The sequence below is a fragment of the Perna viridis genome, chromosome 8, assembly GCF_037379345.1.
Source record: "Perna viridis isolate PV_CMFRI_1.1 ecotype Kerala chromosome 8, ASM3737934v1, whole genome shotgun sequence".
Lineage (NCBI taxonomy): Eukaryota > Metazoa > Mollusca > Bivalvia > Mytilida > Mytilidae > Perna > Perna viridis.
Genome location: NC_142452.1, coordinates 36,629,884 through 36,654,914, shown reverse-complemented (window position 1 = coordinate 36,654,914; position 25,031 = coordinate 36,629,884). Strand labels below are relative to the sequence as shown.

The 25,031-nt window shown below is 31.8% G+C and overlaps 2 protein-coding genes across 5 annotated transcripts in view; one reads left to right on the top strand and one right to left on the bottom strand.

Moving 5' to 3' along the window:
* LOC148610368 (uncharacterized) overlaps window positions 1-3,440 on the top strand; it is a 54,409-nt gene extending 50,969 nt beyond the window's left edge. Inside the window, exons 51-52 of one of the 2 annotated variants that reach the window (XM_088542894.1) lie at window positions 2,208-2,415; window positions 3,034-3,440. In XM_088542894.1, coding sequence (XP_088399020.1) covers window positions 2,208-2,415; window positions 3,034-3,194 — 369 coding nt within the window. In that variant the 3' untranslated portion in view covers window positions 3,195-3,440. Of the gene's footprint in view, window positions 1-2,207; window positions 2,416-3,033 lie in introns of those variants that run through there. The other variant, XM_088542895.1, reaches the window with a different exon arrangement.
* A 2,720-nt stretch (window positions 3,441-6,160) lies between these two features.
* Window positions 6,161-25,031, bottom strand: part of LOC148610367 (acyl-CoA synthetase short-chain family member 3, mitochondrial-like) — a 28,258-nt gene continuing 9,387 nt past the window's right edge. Inside the window, exons 7-18 of one of the 3 annotated variants that reach the window (XM_088542892.1) lie at window positions 24,359-24,454; window positions 22,834-22,944; window positions 21,960-22,003; window positions 20,262-20,368; window positions 19,765-19,860; window positions 17,714-17,777; window positions 16,426-16,507; window positions 14,946-15,068; window positions 14,105-14,204; window positions 13,336-13,511; window positions 11,570-11,645; window positions 6,161-8,885 (exon numbers count right to left, since the gene is read on the bottom strand). In XM_088542892.1, coding sequence (XP_088399018.1) covers window positions 8,869-8,885; window positions 11,570-11,645; window positions 13,336-13,511; window positions 14,105-14,204; window positions 14,946-15,068; window positions 16,426-16,507; window positions 17,714-17,777; window positions 19,765-19,860; window positions 20,262-20,368; window positions 21,960-22,003; window positions 22,834-22,944; window positions 24,359-24,454 — 1,092 coding nt within the window. In that variant the 3' untranslated portion in view covers window positions 6,161-8,868. Of the gene's footprint in view, window positions 8,886-11,561; window positions 11,646-13,335; window positions 13,512-14,104; window positions 14,205-14,945; window positions 15,069-16,425; window positions 16,508-17,713; window positions 17,778-19,764; window positions 19,861-20,261; window positions 20,369-21,959; window positions 22,004-22,833; window positions 22,945-24,358; window positions 24,455-25,031 lie in introns of those variants that run through there. The other 2 variants (XM_088542891.1, XM_088542893.1) reach the window with 2 other exon arrangements.

The window sequence follows — 25,031 nt, the reverse complement described above, 5'->3', positions numbered from 1 at the left end:
TCATTTAACCGCAGTTTCCGCTATACAAATGACGTATTATCTTTGAACAATCCTAATTTCGGGGATTTGATACATCGCATCTACCCAAAAGAACTTGAGATAAAGGATACTACAGACAATGTAAAGTCAGCCTCATATCTTGACCTACACTTAGAAATCGATGGTAAAGGAAAACTATTGACCAAACGTTATGACGAACGTGATGACTTTTCATTCAGAATTGTTAACTTTCCTTTCATCTGTGGCAACACCGCTTCGGCACCTGCGTATGGAGTGTTCAAATCACAACTCATACGTTATGCCAGAGCTTACCGAAACTACGCAGACTTTTTGTATCGCGCTCGAACTCTAACAACTAGGTTTTTAGAGCAGGGTTGTGTTGCTACAAGATTGAAGTCATCACTACAGAAGTTTTATTCGTCATCATGAACTCGTGGATCGTTATGATGCATCCATCTGTACCATGAAAACTGATTTATTCAACGGGTCCTCGTTCGTCTACCCCGGACTTGACTTTTTATGAGCAACTCGGCGGGTGTTTCTAGCAAAGCAGAAGACGCGTACCCTACCGGTGTATGTCTGTTTTCCATGTCTTGTTTTTGTCCCAGGATTGCATTCTTTTGATTACCGCTATAACCTTGGTTCCCTTGATTACTCTTTCAATATATGTTCGTTGTTTTCAAGTCATCTGAATAAACAAAACCAAAAAAATAATTTATCTATATCAGTTCACGAAGAAGCTTGCATATTGTTTTTGTGCTTACTTAAGTTATTGCAATGATTAAATCGTTTTTGAATGGCTTTTGTTTTTTGAAAGGTATTTTTCTATTTGTTTAACATTAATTTAATGTTTCTCCTGACAAGTTGTCATGTAAAACCATATTCTATAATCAAAATACACAGTTTATGAACAGGTGAATTACGTTACAATGTTATGAATTACGTTACACCGTAATATATACCAATGCTTGATTCATATATCATACGCAGCAATATCCTTTTGTCATAACATCTTACCAATACATCTATTCTCCGTTTATAAGTTAAATTAAACTGAAAATTAATAATATCTAAAAAATTGAACTTAACACAAATTAAGGGCACCAACAACTAGAGGGAATGTTTACATCAGGAACGCCTTTACAATTGTTCCGGCGTCACAACTTCCTTTCTAAAGATGCCTGTATGATAGCCAATGTCACTGATAATGATTGATAGTTAATTTGTTCAGAGAACAGTGTTATTATCCTTTTAAAAGAAATAACCGTAACGTAATTCAGTAACGTAATTCATGGACTTGTACTTTACCAAGGATTTGAAAAAAAAATATGTAGCACCTGAAAATCATGTATGACTGACATTGGTTTGTGTATAATTAAGAATATGGAATGTTTGGTGCTACCATTAACAGATGCAAGAGACACCGTGACGTAATTCACAATTAAATGCACATTTAGAAAAAAAGATAAAAATCATGTAATTTTTCAATAAAAACATTATCCTTTACGTGTGAATCATTCATTTTCTTATTGTTTATTATTTTATGGTATTTTTCCTCTCATAGACTTACAATATGTGTCGGTTACATTTTCAATACAGCTTAAGGAAAAGTGTAACGTAATTCACTGTGTTTCATGGGACATCCTTATTTTGTGGTAAAAAAATGTAAATCGTTTTCGATGTAAAAATAACTGTTAAAATTGTGTTTTTTTAGCCATTTTTATTCACTAGAAACTGATTAGGCGTTCTTCATTTGGAGTATTTTATATTAGTCCATGTATTTTTATAGGGGAACCTTAATTTGTGACATAGAGTTTTTGTCGATTGAGTCTTAGACATTTATCTTTTTTTTGTTCAGTGAACCCGATCAATGCCCCGTAAAGTATGTTTTTACAATCTGGCATAACCTTGATAGTAAATTGAACCCAAAACTATATCAGGAAATAGCTTTTTGTCTTTGAATATAGCTTGTGACTACGAAAATTGGCTTTGGCGCACTTTAACTGAATTTGAGTGGGAATGAAAAGCACTCCGGACTCAATTACCTTAGGTCATGAACATTACAACTAAGCCTTCATTTCACATTTAAACAATAATGTCCTTATCGTTTTTTAAATGAATTGAAATTAAAAATATGCATCCCTGCAGTAAAAATGGAGTATCCAAACATTTATTAGCTCAACATTCTTCTTCATATGTATTTTTAGTTGTCACTTCAAAGATTTGACAAAACAACTGCTTTTACGAAACTAATAACGGCAGAAGATCAGGAAATTTCTTACTGTACTCTACAAGGTCTTGAATTAAATGATGGAAAACATACTGCTAGTGTGAAAGCTATCAATAAAATGTATCTTAGAAGTCAACCCGTCAAAGCTGTGGTGTTAATTTCGTCGAATTTTCCACACCTTCGAGGTAGGTATCCAAAATGAAAGAAATAAGATGGCAGTAAAATAAACCTTTCCTCGTATGAATGTGCCAGCCAAGCATAGTACCTACTATTTGATACGTAATATCTGAATTGAAAAGGAGCTGATAGTTTAACTGAATTTTACTTATAATAATTGAGTAATTATAAACAACTTTCTTTAATGATTTACTCGTTAAATGATGATACTAAAATCACGTCATTAGTAATTACTGTAGTCCTTCTGTGTATCAAGTTACTTACAAGATATGTTGTGACCAACTGGATAGCCAGGACTTGCAAACACACGTTTAACTTGTTTTAAGGATTCGGACCTATGGTAAGGGACACAACTCTTACAAATCTGTGAAACGTTTGTATTCAGCATTTTCATCAATGTCATATAAGCCTTACCTTATCTCTTTATTAAAACCCCCTTTAAAGAGGAACCGAAGTTACTGATCTGCGTACAATAGGTGCAATAGGGTGTTAGTGATCTGTACAGTAAGCATCAAAGTAACTTGGACTGATTTCATTTTGTTTCAAATGAAAGCTTGAATAGGCTCTGGTGAAATTAAAAAATCTCATAAATATTAAGCATAAAATATATTTACATTATATTGCAGATTCGCACTTAGATTTTACTAAAGATAATCGAACTATTACAACATCATGGGCTGACAATTTCCAGACAACAGAACCAATATATTACGAAGTATCTGCTGGAACTACTTTGGGCGGTGCAGATATTATTCAGTGGCAAGAAACGAAGAATACCTTCTTATAATTCACCATACCACCGAAAATAAAATCTGTAAAATTTAAAACCTGCTATATAACAGTTCAAGGAGTTGCCGCTAACGGAATGAAGACAATCTTGCAGGGTGTAGTGAAGTTATAAGTTCACAATTTTCCGTCCTTTATTATGTGTCTTTTCGTCCATATTTATATTTTTATTTTCTGTAGAACAATATAATAAACTACAATGTCTTGTTGTAAAATCAATACCTAAAAATAAATTCAGTAATCGCCATTTTCTACCTAATTAAAGAGCCACAATGTGAACAATTCTAAATAATTATAAGAAAAAACAGTCCTTAATCAACTGATACGTTTTCTGTCTTAAAATAATACAAGAATATTTCAGGAAATCATTTTCATTTTATGACATTTACTATTTCAAAAATAAAGACTAATTTGATCAGTATGGTTAGATAAAACCCTTATGTTAAAGATGCTGAAAGGCAATCAAGGGAACCAAGATTCTAGTGGAAATCAAAAGAATGCAATGCAGGGATACAGATTAGACAGGGAAAACAGGCACACACAACAAAAAACCTGAAACAATCAAAGTAACACGACAAAGAAACAAAAGTAAATGAACAACTCGTCCTCAACTGAAACTGAGAGCATGGACCAGGTGTGTAGATAGGGTATTTATAAGAAGCCTCCGCTTTCTTTAGAAACACCTGCCGAACACCTGCCGATTTGTTCATAAAAAGTCAGATTCGTGGAAGTCGGTAAAGGATAGTGTAACTACGACACAATGAACAAATCGGTTCTCATGGTGAAAATAAATACACCATAACAATATACGAGTTCATGAAAACTTTCAATCTCTAATCTTAAAACTGCAATTTCATACCAGTACAACTTTACTGTATCAGCTGATTAACCTTAGATTCGTGTTGTAATTTTTTTAATTTTAATTCTTTTGTGTTGGACAATTGGTCTTTCTTACATATTTTATTTTCGGTATGTTTTAGTCCTGGGATTTCTTGTATGTACCCGTGCGTATTGCTATTTCATTTTGTTCACAATGATAAAAAATTTACTTTACAGAAAAAGATAGGATTTACAAATTATTGCCGATTCTTTTAACATTGTTTAAATAGTGTGATTTAAAAAAAAATGTAATTGTTTTGTCACCGCCAATTTTATTACTTTTGTCGTCCGGGCGTATTAGAGTTTGTTTAAAGGTGTATACTTGTTGAAGACCTTTTCAGTGGCGGATCCAGAAAGACATTTCGGGGTGGTCCCAGGTGATTTTCGACGTTTATATCAATTCGCCTGATATTTTCACCATCGAATTTTTAGATAAGTCGGGTTCCAACTAATAGCGTGCTTGGTGTCAACATGCTGAATGAGAGTCATTGCTAAGGCAAGTTTTGAATATAAAATATTTAACTACAGAAGACATGACTTCACCATTTGTTTACTTCTGCATTGTTTGATAAAGTGATACATGATGTCATCGCCAGTATTATCACACTTAGACAATCGAGTTCCTCTTTTCTCTTATTTTTTTTTGTAATGCTTTATTTTCTTTTCTATATTGCCACATATATTTTTTCAAGTTATCTGTCACTGTTTATATAATTATATCTTATGATCAGAATAAGAAACAGCAACCGCAAATGCAGCAATTTAAGGAAGTTAATATTTGAGTAATCATCTTTTTCTCACCAATTGCAAGTACACTGAGATGTTCCTTTGGGTCCCATACATAGGAACATTAACATTTATTTCTTGGATGGAATGAAATTATTTTCAATCAGAGTTTTCTTTGACAACTAAATACCAGGTTAAACTCATTGATCCTTAAATTGTCAATTTGACACCTCAAGGCTGAAGCAATTAAATCAATTATTACGATAAAAAATTTAAATTTTTATTTTTTAAAATTTTATTTGTTAATTAACTCATTGAAAACAATCACCTTTAAAATAAATTGGGTTCGGCTAGGGTGTGGTGAGGTGGGCCCTGGGATCTTCCACTGCTTTTGGTGGTCTCTGAAAGTATTTACTATTTTGTATTTAGATTATACGTTGGTGCATTTATTGTTTCTCACATATCCGCCTTTTTTTATTGACTTAAACCAGCTACATGTACCTATTTTAAATACATATCTGTAACATAAGAATTGTGGTATACCTCCAAAATGATCTCATTGTTACTTGTGACAGGGCTTTCCTTATCATGAAGTCCCTGATTGTGAATTTCTTTTTTTTTCACTGGTCCCAACTTTTCTTTTTAACAATATGGGACTATAATTATTGGAATATGAAAGAGTGTACCGCTGTCTTCTATAACCACAGACCTGAAGTACTTTCCTTTAAATGTTAAGGTTTCCCATTTTAGCATTCCTGCATAATTTAACATGTAATTGGAGCGTTCATTTAAACACACGATACGAGTGTTCCTTTAAATGTGCAATAGAAGGAGTTATTTATTTTTGTGAATTCATTATTTGCTTTTTGCAGCTATCACTTTTTATATTTTTACTTTTACTTTTTTTGTATCGTATTATTTCTTTAAAAAAATTATATTTCTTTCTGCATTAATATTTTTCATTGTTCTTCTATTGTGCATTGAAATTGATGCTATAAGCATTAGTTTATCCTGCATTTAAACACATGATAGAAGCATTCGTTTTATCTAAGCTTGGTGAGCATTTTGTGTGTGTTTAGGTATCATGCGTGAACGTCTCAAGGAGTGTATGTTCAGGTATGTTCTGGTATCATACGTGGGGAAATGTAAACGTCTCAAAGACAGTACATACATGTCTATGCATAACACAAATACTATTTATCATTGAAATATGAAACAGCCCCCCCCCTAAAAAAAAAAAAAAAAAATAAATAAATAAATAAATAAATAAATAAATAAAAATAAATACAAAAGGGTATTCAAAAATTTCCAGAAATATTATCACAAAAGATGATATATTGTTTAAAAATGTAAAGTTAAGTGCAAAGATATAATATTTATTTCTACAAGAGTTCTGAATATTATAATTTACATACAAATGTATAAAATACAATAATCACATCACATATAATATAAACATTTTGCACAGAAATTAAAACCTCAGGTCAAATGATTAAATGTCCTGCATTTTGTGAGTTGATAATAAATTAACAAATTATAAAAAAAAGTAGAAAATTAAAGTCATTTGTATGGAACAGTGTTAATAATCATCCAAAAAGACAAAAAAAAAACATACAATGAAAAGCCAGAAACTACAAATATTTATCGAGATGAGGCATACAGATCATTAATAATATATTCTAAAAAGGAAGCCGTCTGAATTTTAGATAACCCAAATTATATCTTACCATATCTTCCGACGAACTGTACAATATATCCTATTTATGCCAGCTTTAGCATTTCCAATTAGGGATATTCCAGAAATAAATGTATGTGGAAGGGGGGTCTTTTTACTTGACCCCACTATGCATACAATTTTCATTGATTATTTTCTTTCATTGTAAAGGATAATTATCTAAAATAACAACCATCCATAAAATTTTAATAGAGGTACCCTCCTCCTCCTCATAATTAATTCTGTAATAGTCCTCAACTGATTCTTCCAGATTATTCCCCTTTTTCATATTTTTTTAACAATTTAAGTATCAGTCTCTCTAAAAAATAAAACAGGAGGTGATTCATGCATGTCAAAAACCCACCAAATTCACTTACATTTCTTGTTCAGAAATAGCTATAGACAATATAACTAGTCTTTTTTTTATTTGGTTGTTGTGCTTTTGATATAAAATTTATGTACACTGTACACGAAATTGGCACTTTCCAAGAGTTATCGTTCTTGATTTGGTTTGATTTAGTTGATTTTAGTGGAAGATTGAAGTGCAATTTTCTCAAAAGTACAATTCTAAATACAGAAATAACTATTGTTACATATCTATAGCATATGTAGACCAACAAAGCATTGTTTGTTCCGTGGGTTTTTCTACAGCATGAATCACCTTACCATAGACAGTGTCTAAATTTTAAATGGACTGGTACTTAAAGATACACCTACACAATAAATCCATATGACTAGAGTCCATGCCAAATAAAACAAATCATTTGAACAACCTTATTTATCACATTTTTATACAGCTAGCAGTGATCAAGTAAATGTTCCTTCAGTAACAATATTTCTGTAATAACCATGTAAAATAAATACCAAACTTTCACTCTTGAAACTGTCTCCAGCCAAAATGTCACAAATTAAGTAGCTGTCTTTGTAAGAATCATGCAAAATCTAAAAAATGTGATACACCCCAAAAAAGGCTACATATTTTCATTTTTGTAATTAAGTTGTTTTATGGGTCTATACTATGAAATGTGTAATTATTCATTCAAATCTGCCTGCTCTTAGGAGATAATCAACATTGAAAATACATGTACAGTAGATTCTATTGTATTTGAGTGTCATTTACAGAGTTATCTCCCTTAATTTTGAAATCTACAGTGCATTCTATATAATTTTTATCTCCACGGGTTATATGAAAAACCACATGTTTATTTATTGTTAACCACGACATTTCAAACAAAATATCAAAAATAAAAATATGTAGGCTTTTTACCCATGAATCACATTTTGCATGATCCTTAGGTGGAGTGCTACTTAAATATCAATCTGCCAATCACAAAATTAAATAATCAGACTGCAATCAAAGTTAACACAAATCTTACAAACAAGAAATTAGTGTAAGGCACTTGAGTATATTTTCATCATTAGTATATTCTAAATCAATCATAAAAATAAAACGAAAAAATCGTAATTCTAAAATAAGAACATAAAATTATTTCATATTATAAAAATTAAAGACTGCAACACCTGAATCTGTAAACATAAATTACAAAATTTGTGTATCATTTATTTATAAATACAAAATCAATTATCAATAAATTTACAATGGAAGACCATATATGTAATAACATGTACAGATCAGAAACCTTGGTCTGATGACTCATTAGGCACAAACCATTCATTTTCTCGAGGTGGTATGTGCTTTTTGTTTTGTTGAGTGACATTAAATAAGGCAAACTAAAAATGACTTCTTGGTTATCATGCCCTTCCTCTACTATTTTGATGGTGCATCTTAAAACAAAGCAACAAAAAAGGCACTTTTATCATTTCTTTTTCTGGCAATAAACAATGTAAAATAACCTTCACTTTTTGAGGTGGTAAGATAGAAAAAAAAATGTCTCCTTCCCTTTCATCAAAATGGTCTAGAATCCAAGAAGTTTACTTTGAATGGCCTTGGGACACTTTTAAGATCATGATACATCAACAGTATTACCCTTAGGAATATTATGTGAAAAGTCGTCCTATAAATTTTTGCGGCATCTTGATGAATGAAAGAATGAAACCAAAACATTAACCCAATAATTAGCTTAAATATGCTCCAAAAATGTCATGTTCAAATCCAAGTTACAATACAAGAGATCATTCAACCCTGAATTATATTGAAAAAAAAAAAAAATGAGCATAGCTCTGATAGTTGAGTTGTCGTGGCAATTTGCAAAGAAGAAAACTAACAAATGAACTAACATGTACATCGTTAGGTGCTCTTCAATCCTTCTATTTTACAGTTTTTCCAAACTTTGCAGCACATGCCATCCCTATCATTTTAAGAGCTTTGGATATTGCTTCAAATACAGTTGGATCTTCAATAGATGGAGGTATCTGTAAAAGATGAAAACAATAACAATTGATTACATAAAGATTCTCCTTCAGGAAACGAGTAGTTGAAACCACTTCTCCACTCCTGATGGTAAAATTAAGATTTTTCAACATGCAAGCCTTAGTGAGCATGTAAAAATGTTTATTTTACATTAGAGAGTAAAGAAATAGTTCAAATCAAGAATATGCTAAATGAGAAGTGGTTATTACCATGGTAATTATAGAAAACTTTATAAAATTCAAACCTCTAACAAAAAATTACTCCCAAGGCTGGTGGTTTAAAAGTCACATTTATTTTAATCACAGGTGCAGAAGGGGAAATACTCCTATACAAACATATCAAACACAATGTATTTTAATTTAAAGTGTTGTTTTTGTTTATACTTTCTTAACTTTCATCTATGATGTATCACAGTGGCTGTAAAAGTTCATCTTATCACATGAAACTTCAAGAATTCTTCTGATTCATGTTTTGCCTTCATTCAACAATGAAAAAATAAAATTCTAACAAATGAAAATATACACATATTATGATTGCGTAATAAAACAGAAAATAAGAAGAAGGATACACAAGGGAATGTAAAATAGACATGACAAGATAAAGATTGGAACTTCTTGCTGTATTTGACCTACCTAAACCAATCTCAGGAATTTGTATTTAACTAATTCAATGCATAAGTTATTTACATGGTAAAAGCAACACAATTAAACGATACCTGTTATACATTAATTCACAAGATTGTATTTGAAATGGCTTATTATATAAAAAATTACAATTTTAAACTCAAATCCCAGTTAATTCTAAAATATAAAATCAAAATAAAGTAGTTTTCTTAAATACAGGTACTTGATAAAACAAAGCTGGCCCCCCTCCTCTTAAAAAAAAGATAAAAAATAACATTACAAAAATGAACAAGCAGCCAGAAAATTGCACAAGGTGTTTAAATATAACTGTTAGTAAATAAATACTAACATTATTTCATGTTTCCCTAAATGTATGCACAAAAAAAAAACAAAAACAAAACAAAAACCACAACCAAACACAATACAACTGTGATAAAGCACATGATATGGTTGTCTCCCCTCTGTCCATGTTTTACAAGTCCAAAAAACGAAAACATAGTAAAAACAGTCTAAATTGAACCCTGAAAAATCCCAAAACCTGTCTAAAATGACCCCAAAAAATCTAAAAACCTGTCTCAATTGAACCTGAAATATCTGAAACCTGTCTAAATTGAACCCAAAGAATCTAAAACCTATCTTAATTGAACCATGAAAAATCCCATGCAAAATTCAGACATAGCCTGTGGTAGAGGTGATTCATGGTGAAGAAAAACCCACTGAATGAATGATGCTATTTTTGTCTACATATACTGTAATTTTATCTAAAAGTAGTCATTTCTGCACTTAGATCTGTACTTTTGAGGAAATCATATATCTCCCACTAAAATCAACCAAATCAAACAGAATCAAGAACAACAACTCCAGCAAAGTGCAAATTTCATGTACAATCTATGTAAATTTTCTCTCAAAAGTGCAACTCCCACATGAAAAACTAAGACTAGCTATGTGGACTGTAAACTGTTCTGAATAAGAAATTAAAGTAAATTTGGTGGGTTGTTGGTAAGCATGAATCACCTACTGTCTGATTTTTATGAAGACTGCTACTTAATACATACATGTATGTATGGCATTTTGCAGAAATTACTGTGATGATTGTTTCTGAAATACCCTTTTGTAACTTTCAGTATAATGATTATTACGATTTAATATTTGAAACACAATAAAAAATAAATCATAATTATGATTTTATAATTACATGTAAATAGTGTACTATTTTTGAAGTGAAAAATATAATAAGGAGAAATAAAAGGAGATATATTTTCAAACCATTGAAAGTGTTTTTGAATATTATACAAAAGAACAGGCATGCAGTCTGAAGAACAAGATTCATTTTGATATTCAAATATCATCCAGTGTAAATGTTCTTCAACAAATAAAATAAAAAAAAATAAATAAATAAAAATTAAAAAAAAAAAAAAATCTTAATTTAAAATAGTTTACAAAAATAATGGATTTCCAACATAACCTATACAAAATCTTATCAAAAATTGCCAACATTAAGACAACCTTGAAATCATCTTTGGTGACCAACGTTTTTTAAATCCAAATTCTGAGGTATGCTTATTCAAGGCCATCTTTGAGAAAAATTAAGAAAATTTACAGACAAAATAGTTAAGTTGTAATGTACCTTTAAATCAATATAAACTTTCAAAAAAAAAAAAAAATATTCAAATATTTTCCCTGCTCTCTCATCTCAACTTTTCCATGCTCACATGAAACTTTACAGTGGAAATGATTGTATATGCCCACAATAATTTCTGCATTTATTGTTAATTAATGACTGTAAAGTAAGTAAATATAAACAGTGCAAAACGTAACACCAAATTACTGTAAACATATTAATTTTCGCTATTTTTGCTTTGGATAGAAAAGTGCAAAAAATAGTACACACAAGATTGATTTTTAGCATAATAAAACACTAATCACTTTTTGAAACCACACAAATTGATACCTATGAATATATTTACTTGACAGAATCCACAAAAGTTGAAAACGGTGAAAATTAATATGTTTCCAGTAATCATGCTTATGTTAGTACACATTCATCAGAAAATTTTACCAACTTTTAGGATAGCCAATTGTCTTCAAAGCTGTTTGGATAGCTGGATAGACACTAGCGTCCTCTATTGTAACTGGAATCTGATAAAAATTGTGGTACAGTAAAACTAAACCCCGAATAAACCAACAATCTGACCAATCCAGCAGACCTTTTCACAAAAAGCCGTAAGTGTAAAAGTCTATGTTCTATTGTAATGTCAATATTTACAATCAACTTTCTTCTTTAAACTTTTTATGAAATTAACATCAGATTTCAACGGTCCCTTCATACTGATTTCAATACATTTTGAACCTGAATAAACTAAACACCTCCTAAAGGAGGTAGACCTGAAATCAGTGATATGTTTTTAACATTTTCAATTTCACTAAAGCCTATCAAGCTTTCATTTGAAGCAGAATTAGATCAGTCCAATTTACATTCATGCTTACATGAGATCGATATAAAATGCTGAATACAATCATTCCAACGATTTGTAAGAGTTGTGTTCCTTCCCCTAGGTCTACTACTTTAATCCAAACATTACACAAATTCACACTTTATTTTGCTCTGAATGAACCCAGATTTGTCTACGAATAACCTTTTGACATCAGACAAACAATGTAATTATACACTGTGATGTAATTAATCTTTAATTTGAAGAAGAAATCAGTATGAAAACAGCAAGAAAATGTGTTATTTTGCACAATAGTATCCACCATTGTAAATATGTCTATTCCTGTTGTCCAAAAGACGATCAATTTAGACAGGCGTCACGGAATATATAATCATAATTGTAAATAAGATCATGAATAAACACATTTAAAGCAATTTTCAATTAAACTAATCTACTTACAAGTAGTTTTGTATACTAAAGCAGCACAATTATATATTTTTCAGTTTCAAGCATAATAACTCTTTACAAGCACACAAGCACAAGCCAGAAAATTATTATTTCAATTTTCATCATTCAAATATAGTGCCGCTTACATACTAAATGTAGAAAACTAACTTTAAATGTCATTATTCTGTTAAGATTTTTGATGTTATGGAATATACCTTTTCAGGCCATTCTGAAAAAATTACACTTTAAGGAGGTAGACCTAGGGTAAGGGACACAACCCTTAAAAACCATTGGAACATTTGTATGCAGCATTTCACATCTGTCTTCTGTAATCATCTAAGGAACTTTGATGGATTTTATTCTGCTTCTAACAAAAGCTTGCGAGGCTTTGGTGAAATTGAATATGATATAAACATATCACTGATTTAAAGAGTGATGTCCCTTACCCTAGGTCTACCTCCTTAAATGTGTACAACTTTGATGTGTCACAGTGTTCTCATTAAGAGCCGGAAGCCAGTAAAATTACCAGCATTTGCCATTATCTCAGTTCTGATTCAGATTTCCTTTGGTTTTTTTTTTTATTTTTACACCTTTTCCTAAAAATTTTCCTTCTATTCAAAAAATTAGTGAAATCACTGTCAAAGAGGTTTGTTTCTTTGGCAGATATAGTGACTTCAAATTCTCTAGTCATATTCTGAGATAAAACTTACCCTTAAGTATGCATGACCAGCTAGCTACCATTGAGACATTTAGAGGCATTAGAGATATACATGTGTATGTCCTGAAAAAAATGTGCATTAAAGACCCAAGAAAACACATGTGAAATGATCGTAAGACTAACATTTAGACAGACAGACAGACAGACAGACAAAGAAACCTACTATAATATCCTACATACATCATTATCCTTAAAGCTTATTCCATTATCTATGAAAAACCATGTATCATACCTTATATTCCTTCCCAGCAGCCATTGCAGCAATGGTGTTCCTAGCAATTTTCCCTGATCTTGTTTTTGGAAGTTTTGGCACCACAACCATATGATGAAAGCTTGCCACTGGTCCAACATTCTTTCTTACTTCACTTCTAACATTATTGAATACTTCTTCATTACCTACTGAAACACCTAAAACAGAAAAATGGCATGAAGTTGCATGTGTTGTCATGCTAGGTATACCCCCACTCAAAAATAAATTTGATATTGGACAGCAACCGAAATTGATTACTAGGTATACCCCATCTAAATAAAGCCACACACTCAAATTTTAAATCAATCCATCCAGTGGGAGCCGTGATTTTTGTGCTGTTGTGTATACTGTATAATTATGTTATAAAAAAAGAATAGATCGCCAAACTTGAAACTGTATTTTATGGTACTCAACAACCATGCAAAGTTAAAAAATTATCTATCCTCTAGAAATATTTGCGGGACAGACTGACAGACACACACAAATTAATTTATGACCACATATAGCTGACATCATATTGTTAAAACAGTTTTAGGCAAAAAGAAATAAGTCTTGTTTCCTGCTACCAGCAAGAAAAAAATAGGGTAAGTAGACAGGGAAACTATTTTATTTTCGAAACATTTTCCATTGTGTTCAAGAAGTAACAATCTTGACCTTAATAGTGCTGAGTGAGCAAAACTGGCAATAACATATTCAGGGTACGTAACTATAGGGTAGCAAGGAACAGACATATAATTTTTGGTCTTATTACCATGCTTTAATACACAAAGTCCTAAAGGAACCTCTCCTTTTAACTCATCAGGTATACCAACACATGCAGCTTCTGCTAAATATTCACTCTCCAACATGGCCTGAAGAAAATCAAGGTCATGAATACAGATGTAGAAAATTGTGTTAAAGCTTTTCAATAATATTTGATTCATGTATTGGTAGCTATCAACATTTTGCTCATTAAATTAAAACAAGAAAATATTATCAGTGCAAAAAATTCCTCAGATCAATAAAACTTTGTATATCTTATAAGGGCCGTTCCAGAATTAATTCTGTGTATGAGTGTGTGTTGGGGGGAGGAGTTCCATAGGCACTTCTTATGAATAAATATTATAGGTGGCGGGTATAGGGGCAATTGCGGTATTCAACAAAAGGAAAAAACATCAATTTTAATTAGTGGTTGGTCAGGAAGAAAATAAAAGTGCCTCCCAACCCCTTTCCCCATATACATCTTAAACAGCCCTAAAAAAAATTAACTCGTAGAACAATTTGTTTTTGCAGTCCCTTATTTTCATGTATTTAAGAGAACAATTTGAATTCAAAGATATTAAATTTTGTGACTAACACTCTCTTAAAATTGTATATCACAATGCATAGACTAATTAGCCACAACTTGTTTGTGTGGTATTTTCTTGCTTGTCAATTAGAAAAATAAAAAACAACACACTTTTGAAAATCAGTTTAAGTAACAATGCACATATACTGTATTTAAAAAAAAAATCAAACCAAATCTTTCAGTACATAGGGAGTTGCAGAGTAGCAGAGCTGACAGTTACACACAGAGCTATCCACCATATTGTATCCCTGTATACTATAACTACCTCCTCTAGCTGACCAGTTGAAAGTCTGTGTCCAGCAACATTGATGACATCATCTGTTCTAGCCATGACACTGATGTATCCTTCCTCATCTCTGAACCCTGCATCCATAGTGTCATAATATCCCTTACATAAAACAAAGCATGTAACTTAACATATCAATACTAGCACAAAGGTGAGAGGCAGGAATGGAGCCAGGGGGTTCCCAAAGTCAACGGAAAATTTGCTTAATTTTTGGCAAAATTTTAGCAAAAATTCGTAAATAGAAAGCCTGGAAGTTCCCCTCTTTTCAAATTTTCTGGAACCATCCCTGTAGGAGCCATAGGCTATGAATACCACCAAAAAATATCAACTTTGGTGTAATAACATAAAACTGTTAAAAGTATAGTAAAATATACACATACATGTGGCTTTAGGTCATTATAATGACATTACAATGGTGACATTTAATATAAACCACTGGGAGGTGTTTTGGTTGTTTTTTAGACATTCTACACCAAGAAAACTATGTCCATATCCTAAAAACAACTTCATATATTTTTACAGATGATAAAGCATGTTATAATGAATGCATTCACAAAATATGATGAATTTCTTTGCCTGAAATATATGTGGGGAAAGAAATCTAAAAGTATTGAAATGAACAGAAAACATAAACAAAACAAAACAAAACAGAAAAAAAAACAAAAAAAAACAAGAAATGTGAAATAAAAATTTGAAATTATCCTGCCAGACACACAAACCTGATTCTTATTAAATTGAGTCAGAAGAATATTCATACTGGTAGTAAGCTAAAGGTTTCAGAGAATGCCCAATTTGTAGAAAACAGGCAGATACTATATGGGCAGTACAGGGTAAATTTCATCCCAGCATTTTTTTTGTTTTAATGTAATGTTAAACTCATTTATAGAAATGCCAAAGGGAACAGGGATTTTTTGGTATCAAAAGTGGATGACTCAAAATATATGTTCAAAGTCTCCTAACAAATCAACTCAATTATGACCATATCAAAGAGTTTTATTTTAAAGTTTCTGTCCAATTCTTTCTATGAAAATTATTTCATTCTTACTATTGCAGTAAATCACAAACCAATAATCCATTTATTAGAAAACACAAGTTTATCATCTCTAAAGCAGGGGTGGATCCAGACACTTTGAACAAAGAGGGGTGCAAGCATGGGTTCTTCAGAAACAAGGGGGGTTGCTATGTCATTTGTTTGTCTTTTTTTTTCAATTTTACACATCAAAATAACAAATTTCCCAATAAAAAAGAGGGGAGCCAACCCCCCCTTGCACCCCCTGGATCAGCCCATTACTCATATGCAAGAACTTTAATTAAAAACAAAATTTGGCACATGTCAAGCAATGCCTGGGTCTTCCATAGATACTGTGTTGTTTAAAATATATAAAATTTTAATTTTCATCCATTTTACTCATTACCACTTTATAATTCAAACAACTTGATTTACTTCCAGCACACTTACTGGTATTGATTGGAAGTAAGTGTTTCTGAACCTATCTTCACTCTCCCATAATGTGGTAAAGGCACCAGGAGGCAATGGTAATCTACAATTTGTGAACAAAGTCATGTAATGGTTAAAAAGAAATAAATTAAATAAAAAGCACTAAAATTCATTGAAAAGGAGAGATAACTCTTTCATTTTGTGCAAAATTTTGTTGCTTTCTAAGGTAATTTTAAAATCATTTTAAAGCCATCCAATAATACATGTAATAAAGGAACAGTGTTCCAATGTCCCCCAGCTGGGCATCAGTTCACTAGCCTGCAATAACAGATTGAACATTTAAAAAAAAAAAAAAAAATTTTTTAAGAATTGTCTATGATAAAAATTTTGTTTATTGAAAAATGACATTAATTTCCATGTGCATATTGTTTATTGCTTGCAATACAATAAACAAAATATGCACATGGAAAATTTCTGTTATTTTTCAAAAGACAAAATTTTTATCATAGCCAATTCCTATAAACTAACTTTAAAACATATCTATCTTTAAACATGAGAAAAGTAGCTCTGACCTTAACTGAATAGGGGCATGTCAATATTTTTTTTTATCCATTGAGATATAACAAAATTATTTTAACCAATCAGATTACAGTATTTATCTCAAATTAATTTTTTAAACAATAAAGAGGGTAAAGTTGCTAATTTTGGCACATTGTATATGTAGCAGTCAATATGCAAAATCAAAAACAAATTCAGCAAACTTTGGGTTTAAGTCTAAGCAAATTATAAACACACCACAATTTTTCCTATACCCCTGGCCTTAAAAATCACTTAATTTTATATCTACCAAAATAACCTACCACAGAGTACCAGCAAAATGTAGATATGCTTATTTCCATATAAACTTCCTGGAGGTCTTTAATCATAATAATAAAACTTTTTTAAAGTATACACATCAAGCTTATAGAAATTATTGTCCAGTTTAAAACAATAAACAAGTAAACATGCAAGAAAAAGAAGTTTCGCATTACGTTGTGCTTATAATACCTGAACTCAACCATTTTGGTCAAACATGAAAAGGGAAGAAATGGTACAGTAGCCATCACACAGAGGCAGTATAGCAAATAACTAAGCCCCACTAATACATACAGAATAACGTGTGGAGATGTTCAAAACTGACATTGTTCTGCTTATCGGCAATATCAGTGGATGTTTATAGGTATGCCAATAATTTTTAGTATCAGTCAGTAGCCTGAGATGAGAAATTATCAGGCAGTAGGAACATCTGATAGTTCAATAATGTACTTACTTCACAGCTATTTGACCCAGTTCACCTGGTTCTGTGGGGGTTAGATCTTTTCTCAGGACGGTTACTGTAAAATTAACAAAAAATTCAATGTATAAATAAAAACGTGTCACTAAATATTTTAGTTATTATTATAGACAGAGTGTCATGGATGTCCTATATATGTAGATGCTCTGAAACACACATGGCTCTAAATTGTTCATTTGGAAGTGACATATTTATGAAATGATGTATGCCATTAGGAAGTGATTGTTTAAACATTAAAAACAGATGCACGGTGTATGTTATAGGAAGCCTCGTATATTCCTGTTGACCCAGAAATCAGCAATTTACAAAGATACTGGTGTATTATCAACAAAATCACATGTTATTTGAGTACAAATAGCTTCGTCTTTGATAAACAAATCATAAAATCAGGTGCCATTACTTCTACAAAAGTAATAAAACTAACAGTTTACCAAACATTACTTTAACAAAAACTGATGTCAAAACAAAAGGAGAGAATACAGAATGCCACTCCTAATGAGATAAGTAGAAGTCTTTGTTAGAATCATGCGAATTCTGTAAATAAAAAAAATTGATACACCTAAAACAAGAGGCTCCCAGAAGCCTGAATCACTCACCTGGTTATTTTTTTTTTTTTTGCCTTTCAAGGGCAATAACTCTAACAAGGAGTTGTCCAACAATTCTGACTGCATGAAGACTTTGGCAGAAAATATAAGGATCAACTGAAAGTTTCATTCTATCTATTATAGTTATCAAGATATTGGCTGAAAACAGCTAAAAACATACTATTTGGCCTCTCAAGGGGAATAACTCTCACATGGATTTGTATGACAACTTTGATCCTTGGAGACTTTTGTAGGCCTTATAATAAAAATTGTTTCTGCAACTGAAATTCTCATTCTATCTATCATAGTTTTCAAGATATTAGCTGAAATCGGTAAAATAAACCTGGTCATTTTTCTCCTCTCAAGGGCAATAACTCTAACATGGAGTCGTCTGACAACTTTGATCCCTGAAGACTTTTGTAGGCCTTACAGTAAGGATCATTTCAGAAATTGAAAGATATTAGCTATACCTAATGGTTTTGGAGATATATGCACAAAACTACTTTCTAATCCTTATGTTCTATTTTTAGTAACGATTGTTATGTTTTTTAACCTATCAAAAATCCAAACCTACATCTTGTGCAGGATACCCTAAGGAATAATCACTGTAAGTTTCATGCAAATCTTATTGGTAGTTTCAGAGGAGAAGATGTTTGAAGAAATTGTTAACGATGACGACGGACGCCAAGTGATGGCAATAGCTCATATAGCCCACAACCAGGGGAGCTAAAAAACACATATATTTTGGTTTGTTATTAAGTTGCTTTATAGGACTATATGATGACATGTATCATTATTTATTTTAATCTATCTGCACTTAGGAGATAATCCACATGGAAAATCGAATAGTTTCTATTGAATTTTAGTGTCATTTAAAGAGTTATCTCCCTTAATTTGGAATTCTACAGTACATTCTATATAATTTTTATCTCCTAAGAAGAAGGGTTACATGAAAAGCCACATGTTACTTTCTGTTTACTATGACATTTTAAACAAAATTTCAAAAATAAAAATATGTAGGCTTTCCAACCATGAATCACATTTTGCATAATTCTTAGCTGGACTACTACTTGAAGGTTAACAGTTCCACATCACCCACAAAAACCATAAAAATTGGTACCCAAAGAATGAAACAGCAGCAAATAACTTGCAAAAGTGTCATCAAAGTCCATTCAGCAGCTTTAGAGGTGTTGCAAATTAGAATGCCTACAACTTTGACCCAATGGAGACTTGTATGCCTGAACGGAAGGATCATTTCATCAAATGAAAGTATAGGTCTTACGGCAGGTGAGAGTGGATCTACTAAGTTTTGCCAAATTTTGCAAAAAAAATAACAAAATGGGGGGTCTAGCCTTCACAACCCTTCATCTGCCACTTATAATTGAGGCAGGTACCTACCTCAATTATAAGTGGCAGATACGACTACATTGTATTGTTACTTACAGTTCCAACCAGGGACAGCCTTGCCTGCTGTACCCATAGGTGGATAGAGATTCATCCCCATACCAACACATGAAGCTGATATGGCCCATCCAGTCTCTGCATTATTACAAATAAAGTAAATTATGAAAAAAAACAAACATAGCAATAAGTAAAAATTATGAAAAGAGTGAGATGACTTGATTAAAAAAAAACAGCCATTCAAAAAAAAAACAAAAAACAAAAAACAAAAAAAAAGTGCATGTAACAAATAAATGACTAAGAACAGTGTTCTGACAATACTACCCAAGCACATAAACTAAGCTTTGTTGATCACTTTCTTAAAACGATGTCTCAGGAGGTATAAGAGGATTGAATATTTCTCAGTTTTTCTGTTTCAAAGACAGATTGACAAAAAACTCAAAACAATAATGATTTCAAGAGCTTTCATGTATAGAAAATTTCTTAATTTTCCTATTCCAAAAAGATTGCCAAAAAATTTAGACAGGAAGTGTACTGACCAGTTTGCCACCAGTTGTCTAAGACCGGTTTTCCTTCCAGAGCATCTCTTGACCACTCCATTGTCTCTCTATCACAGTGTTCACCTGCGACAAACAGGGCTTTAAACCTAACAAGAAAGTTAAGACAATACGTTTTAAAAAGATCGTTACTTACATGTATTCGTAGAGATTGCTACAGGTAGCCAGGATTGTGTTTCAAAACATTGGCACCTGCGGTTTTAGAGGAGTTGGTCTTTGAAAATTGAAATAGCCTCTGGCAGCCATCTCAATATATCAAACAAAATTAAAATTTGACCACAGGATTCATTTGTCCATGTTATAAGTTCTGCCAAGTTTAGTCACCATTTGCTAATTAAAGCAAAGATGAAGGCCAAAATATGTTTTCCATAGGGTTGCAATGAAAATTATGAGCGGCTGCAGCTACCTACTGAGCCCCCTGAGCTGCATAAAAGAGAATTTTTTGTAGAGGGCATTGAGATCATTAAAATTATCAATTTCAAAGGTTTGGCATGTGTGGTTTCAGAGGAGTTGATCTTTGAAAATTGGCCAATCTAAAGCTTTAACTGCCTCTGGAGGCCATCTTGTTCAATCAAGTAGAACTTTTGTAAAGGCTCTTAAATACTTTGTCCAGCTATCCCCTTGGGAAAGAGAACAAAATAAGACAAGAGGCTCCCAGGAGCCTGAAATGCACAACTAATTATATTTTTGCCTTTCAAGTGGATTAACTAACAAGGAATTGTCTGACAATTTTGACTCCATGAAGACTTTGGTAGGACTTATCATAAGGATCATTTCATCAATTGAAAGTTTCATTCTATCTATTATAGTTTCCAAGATATTGAGTGAAAACTGCTAAAAAAGTAATTTTTTGCCTTTCAAGGATAATAACTGTTACATGGAGTCATCTGACAACTTTGCATCCTGGAAAATTTTGTAGGCCTTATAATAAGAATCATTTCAGCAACTGAAAGTTTCATTCTATTTATCTGATTTTCAAGATATTGGCTGAAAACTGTAAAAAAAAAAAGTAATTTTTCACCTCTCAAGGGCAATTACTCTGACATGGAATCACAACTTTTACCCATGTTAGAATTTGATTTGGTTAAACCTTACAGTTTTGGAGATATATGCAAAAATCTGCTATCTGACCCTTATATTCTATTTTTAGTAACGGTGGCCATGTTTTTTAACGGATCAGAATTCCAATCGGTCATTTTGTGCAAGATACTCTAAGAAACAGTCATCTTAAGTTTCATCTAAATCCATTAAGTAGTTTCAGAGGAGAAGATGTTTGAAGAAATTGTTAACGACGACGGACATCAAGTGATGGCAATAGCTCAAATGATCTATGGCCAGGTGAGCTATAAAGTGAAAATACCTTCTGTAAATAGAAATTTTAAACAGTGGGATGAGGTTTAGCTTCTTTGTTCTCTGACATAATTGAATTCAGCCATTAAGAAAAGTTCAACATTTTAAGCTGCTTTTTGACCTATAAAGTAAAACAATTTTCTCTTGCAATTATTTAATCTAAAACCAAAGCATTATCATACCTTAAAAGCAACACATATAAACATAGTTAATAACAAAATCATTGTATTCCTAAAATATTTCAGCAGTTTAAATATTTTTCTATTTAACTTTTGAGAACTGATTTTCTTTTGCATGGACAATCATGAATGAAAGTAAAGAATTACTCACTCATGTAAAGGTTTATACTTTGCAGCATAAGATGCTTCAGGATCCTATATGATAAACAAAATAATAAAAAAATAAAGTACATCATGTTACAAAGAGGATGAAGAAAATAAGAAAATTCATGCCAACATGTAAAGTATTTAGTTTCAGTAGCAGAGCTAAGAAAACAAAACCTGTGTTTCCCCTAAATACTCTTGAAAGCTGTGGTCAGTAAAGAGACAACACTTTTTCAAAGGGTTTTGCATTGTAGACAAATTCTGACTTTAATGGTGCTAGTCAAAAAATGCAATAAAATATTTAGGATAATCACAAAAAGTTAGGGTCTGTAGGGTTAATGGAAACACAGGAATTTGTTTAGGCCAAGTAGGTTTGTCTGATCACATTCACGTATCCATATCACAGGCTATGAAATGAATTTGATTTTGATTTTTGAAGGCTATCCCATTTAACATTATTTTAAAAATGCTTATCAACTGGCTCTATTTTTTGTATGACTTTGATAAGAAAAAAAAATGTCTTTAGCAAGTAGTTTATAAATTTTTTTTTCTGACCAGTTTATTATCTATTATTAGGAAAATAACAAAAATTTTCAATATGTTAAATCTAAGTGCATGTAAATCGATTGTATACATGTATGTCTAATAGGTCACTGCATTACATGTCTCTGAATAATTTTAACAAAACATGTCATATAACCTTTAGTATGGACACAAATATTAAAAATGCTGAGTTTAAATTCCCGTATTTTAAATCAGCCAAATATATTTTAGAAAAAAAATTCAAACAGACCACATCAATACTTGTTTTCAAGAAAAAAAAGAAACAAATACTAAAGCATGAAAAAACAACAAGGCAGACATAAAACAAGAAACATTACCTCTCTTCTAACAGCTCTGAGGGCAGTTGGGGCAACAAACATAGCTCTGACATCATGTTCCCTGAGTATTCTGAAGTAAACACCAGGATCAGGAGTACCCACTGGTTTACCCTGTATCATTAAAAGTATCATATTTCATAGAGTCAAGTTAAAGAGCATTTAATGAATGACAGTTGGTTAATTCAATTCAATGTAATTTTGACTTCAGGTAGACAGTTAACTTATAGTTCTTTGTAACAGTATTAAACATGTGTTTCCTATTACACTTTGAAAAAAAAAAAAACCAAACAAACAAAAACAAACAACAGAGTAGGTATGTAGCATATTTTTTATTTAACGATTTCCTTTTACATTTACATTGAGTCTATTGTTTTTCATGTTTTTTAACCATTGAAAACTATGAAACAACCAGTTTGTGCAGGATACCCTAAGGAACAATCATGCCAACATTCATTGAATTTTGTTGCACAGTTTCTGAGAAGCTTTTCCAAGTTTTACACATGAAAAACAAAAGAGAAATCTATTTCAAGGGCCGTAACTCCTACATAGGGGTGACGAATCATTTTTAACATTTCAGCTTAGGTCAATCTTCTGATAATTAACAATATTAACCTCTCCATCAGAATTTTGCTAAATTCAATGGCTTTTGAAAATATTTGCAAATAACTGTATTTTGACCCAAATGTTCTATTTTTGGTAATGACAGCCATGTTTTAAAATGATGAAAAATTTTAAACAATCAGTTTGTAAAGCAAACAATTATGCCAGCTTTCATTAAATTTTGCCACATGCTTTCAGAGAAGATGATTTTTATAGTATCTTGACCCCTATGTTCTATTTTAAGTAACAGCAGTCATGTTTTTTCTGAAGTTTAAAAAATTTTAAACTATCAGTATGTGCAGGATCCTCTAAGGAACAACCATGGCAAGTTTCATTTCAATTGGACAAGCAGTTTAAGAGCAGAAGATGTTTGAAAAAGTTAATGACGACAGATGACGATAGACAACCATGGATGCAGTGATGACAATAGCTCACACTGCCTTATGGCCAGGTGAGCTAAACATTGGTACCAAAGAATAAAAGTACTTTCAAATTATATAATGTATAAGAAATTATCCATTTACTACTTTAAATATTTTCTTATTTGACTCTGAATGGAACCATTGTCTTTGACTGGACCTTTGTGATTCTGCCATGACAGTGACAATACTGTATGTCAGAGAGCCACATTAATGCAGATAGACTCTGGAGCACCTGAAGTCAGCAACCATTTTATATGTGGGAGTTCATCTTGCTAATTTTTGATGTTTAATGTTTTCTTATCTTCAGTTTCTATATGTAACTGGATTTTGTTTTGTTTGCTACATTGTGTATACCATGTCTGTTTCCTGTTTTTTATGTTAAGGAAATGGCTCAGATTTTGATGTTTCTAAATTGTCCAATTATTGACACTTAAGCATTTTTTGGCAAATATTTGCACATATTTTTTATTTGCACTGAAACTGACTAATTAACTAATACATACTTCAAACAATATTGTAGTATTGCAGTTCAGCAGTGGGGCATATGTGATATAAGAATGTCCCACCACCCAGCCAAGGTCTGAGGCTGCCCACCATACCTACAATATAGAAATATACATGTACAATATAAGAATGCCCTCAATCTAGCTAGGTCCTGAGGTAATCCTTCATACCTAAAACATAGAAATTAATATGTACAATAAAAGACAGACAAACTACCAACCAATGTCCAAAGCTGCCCACCATATCTAAAAACCTGAAATTTAAGAATGTCCTACCTCCAGCAAAGGTCAGAGATTGGTCATCATACCTTTAGTACAAGAATATAAATGTAAATATACAATGTATAAAAATGCCCCTCCACACAGCCAAAATCAAATATAACGAGATCAGATATGGTGTATATGTCAAACAAACAATAATTCCACCAGAATGAAAATGTCAGCCCAAGGCCATCCATTGGTCTTCAATGAATGAGGAAATCCTTATACATGGCAGGCTGCAGCTGGCTCCATAATATCATTATACACAGCTACGGCAAAAGAGTTGCCCCCTTCAAAATATGGCCTTCTATACACAAAATTTAATTACAATGATGAGTAGCTATGGAGGAATGCATTTTGTTACAAACCAATGGAAAACAAGGGAAATACATAGATTCAAAGTGACTTTAGG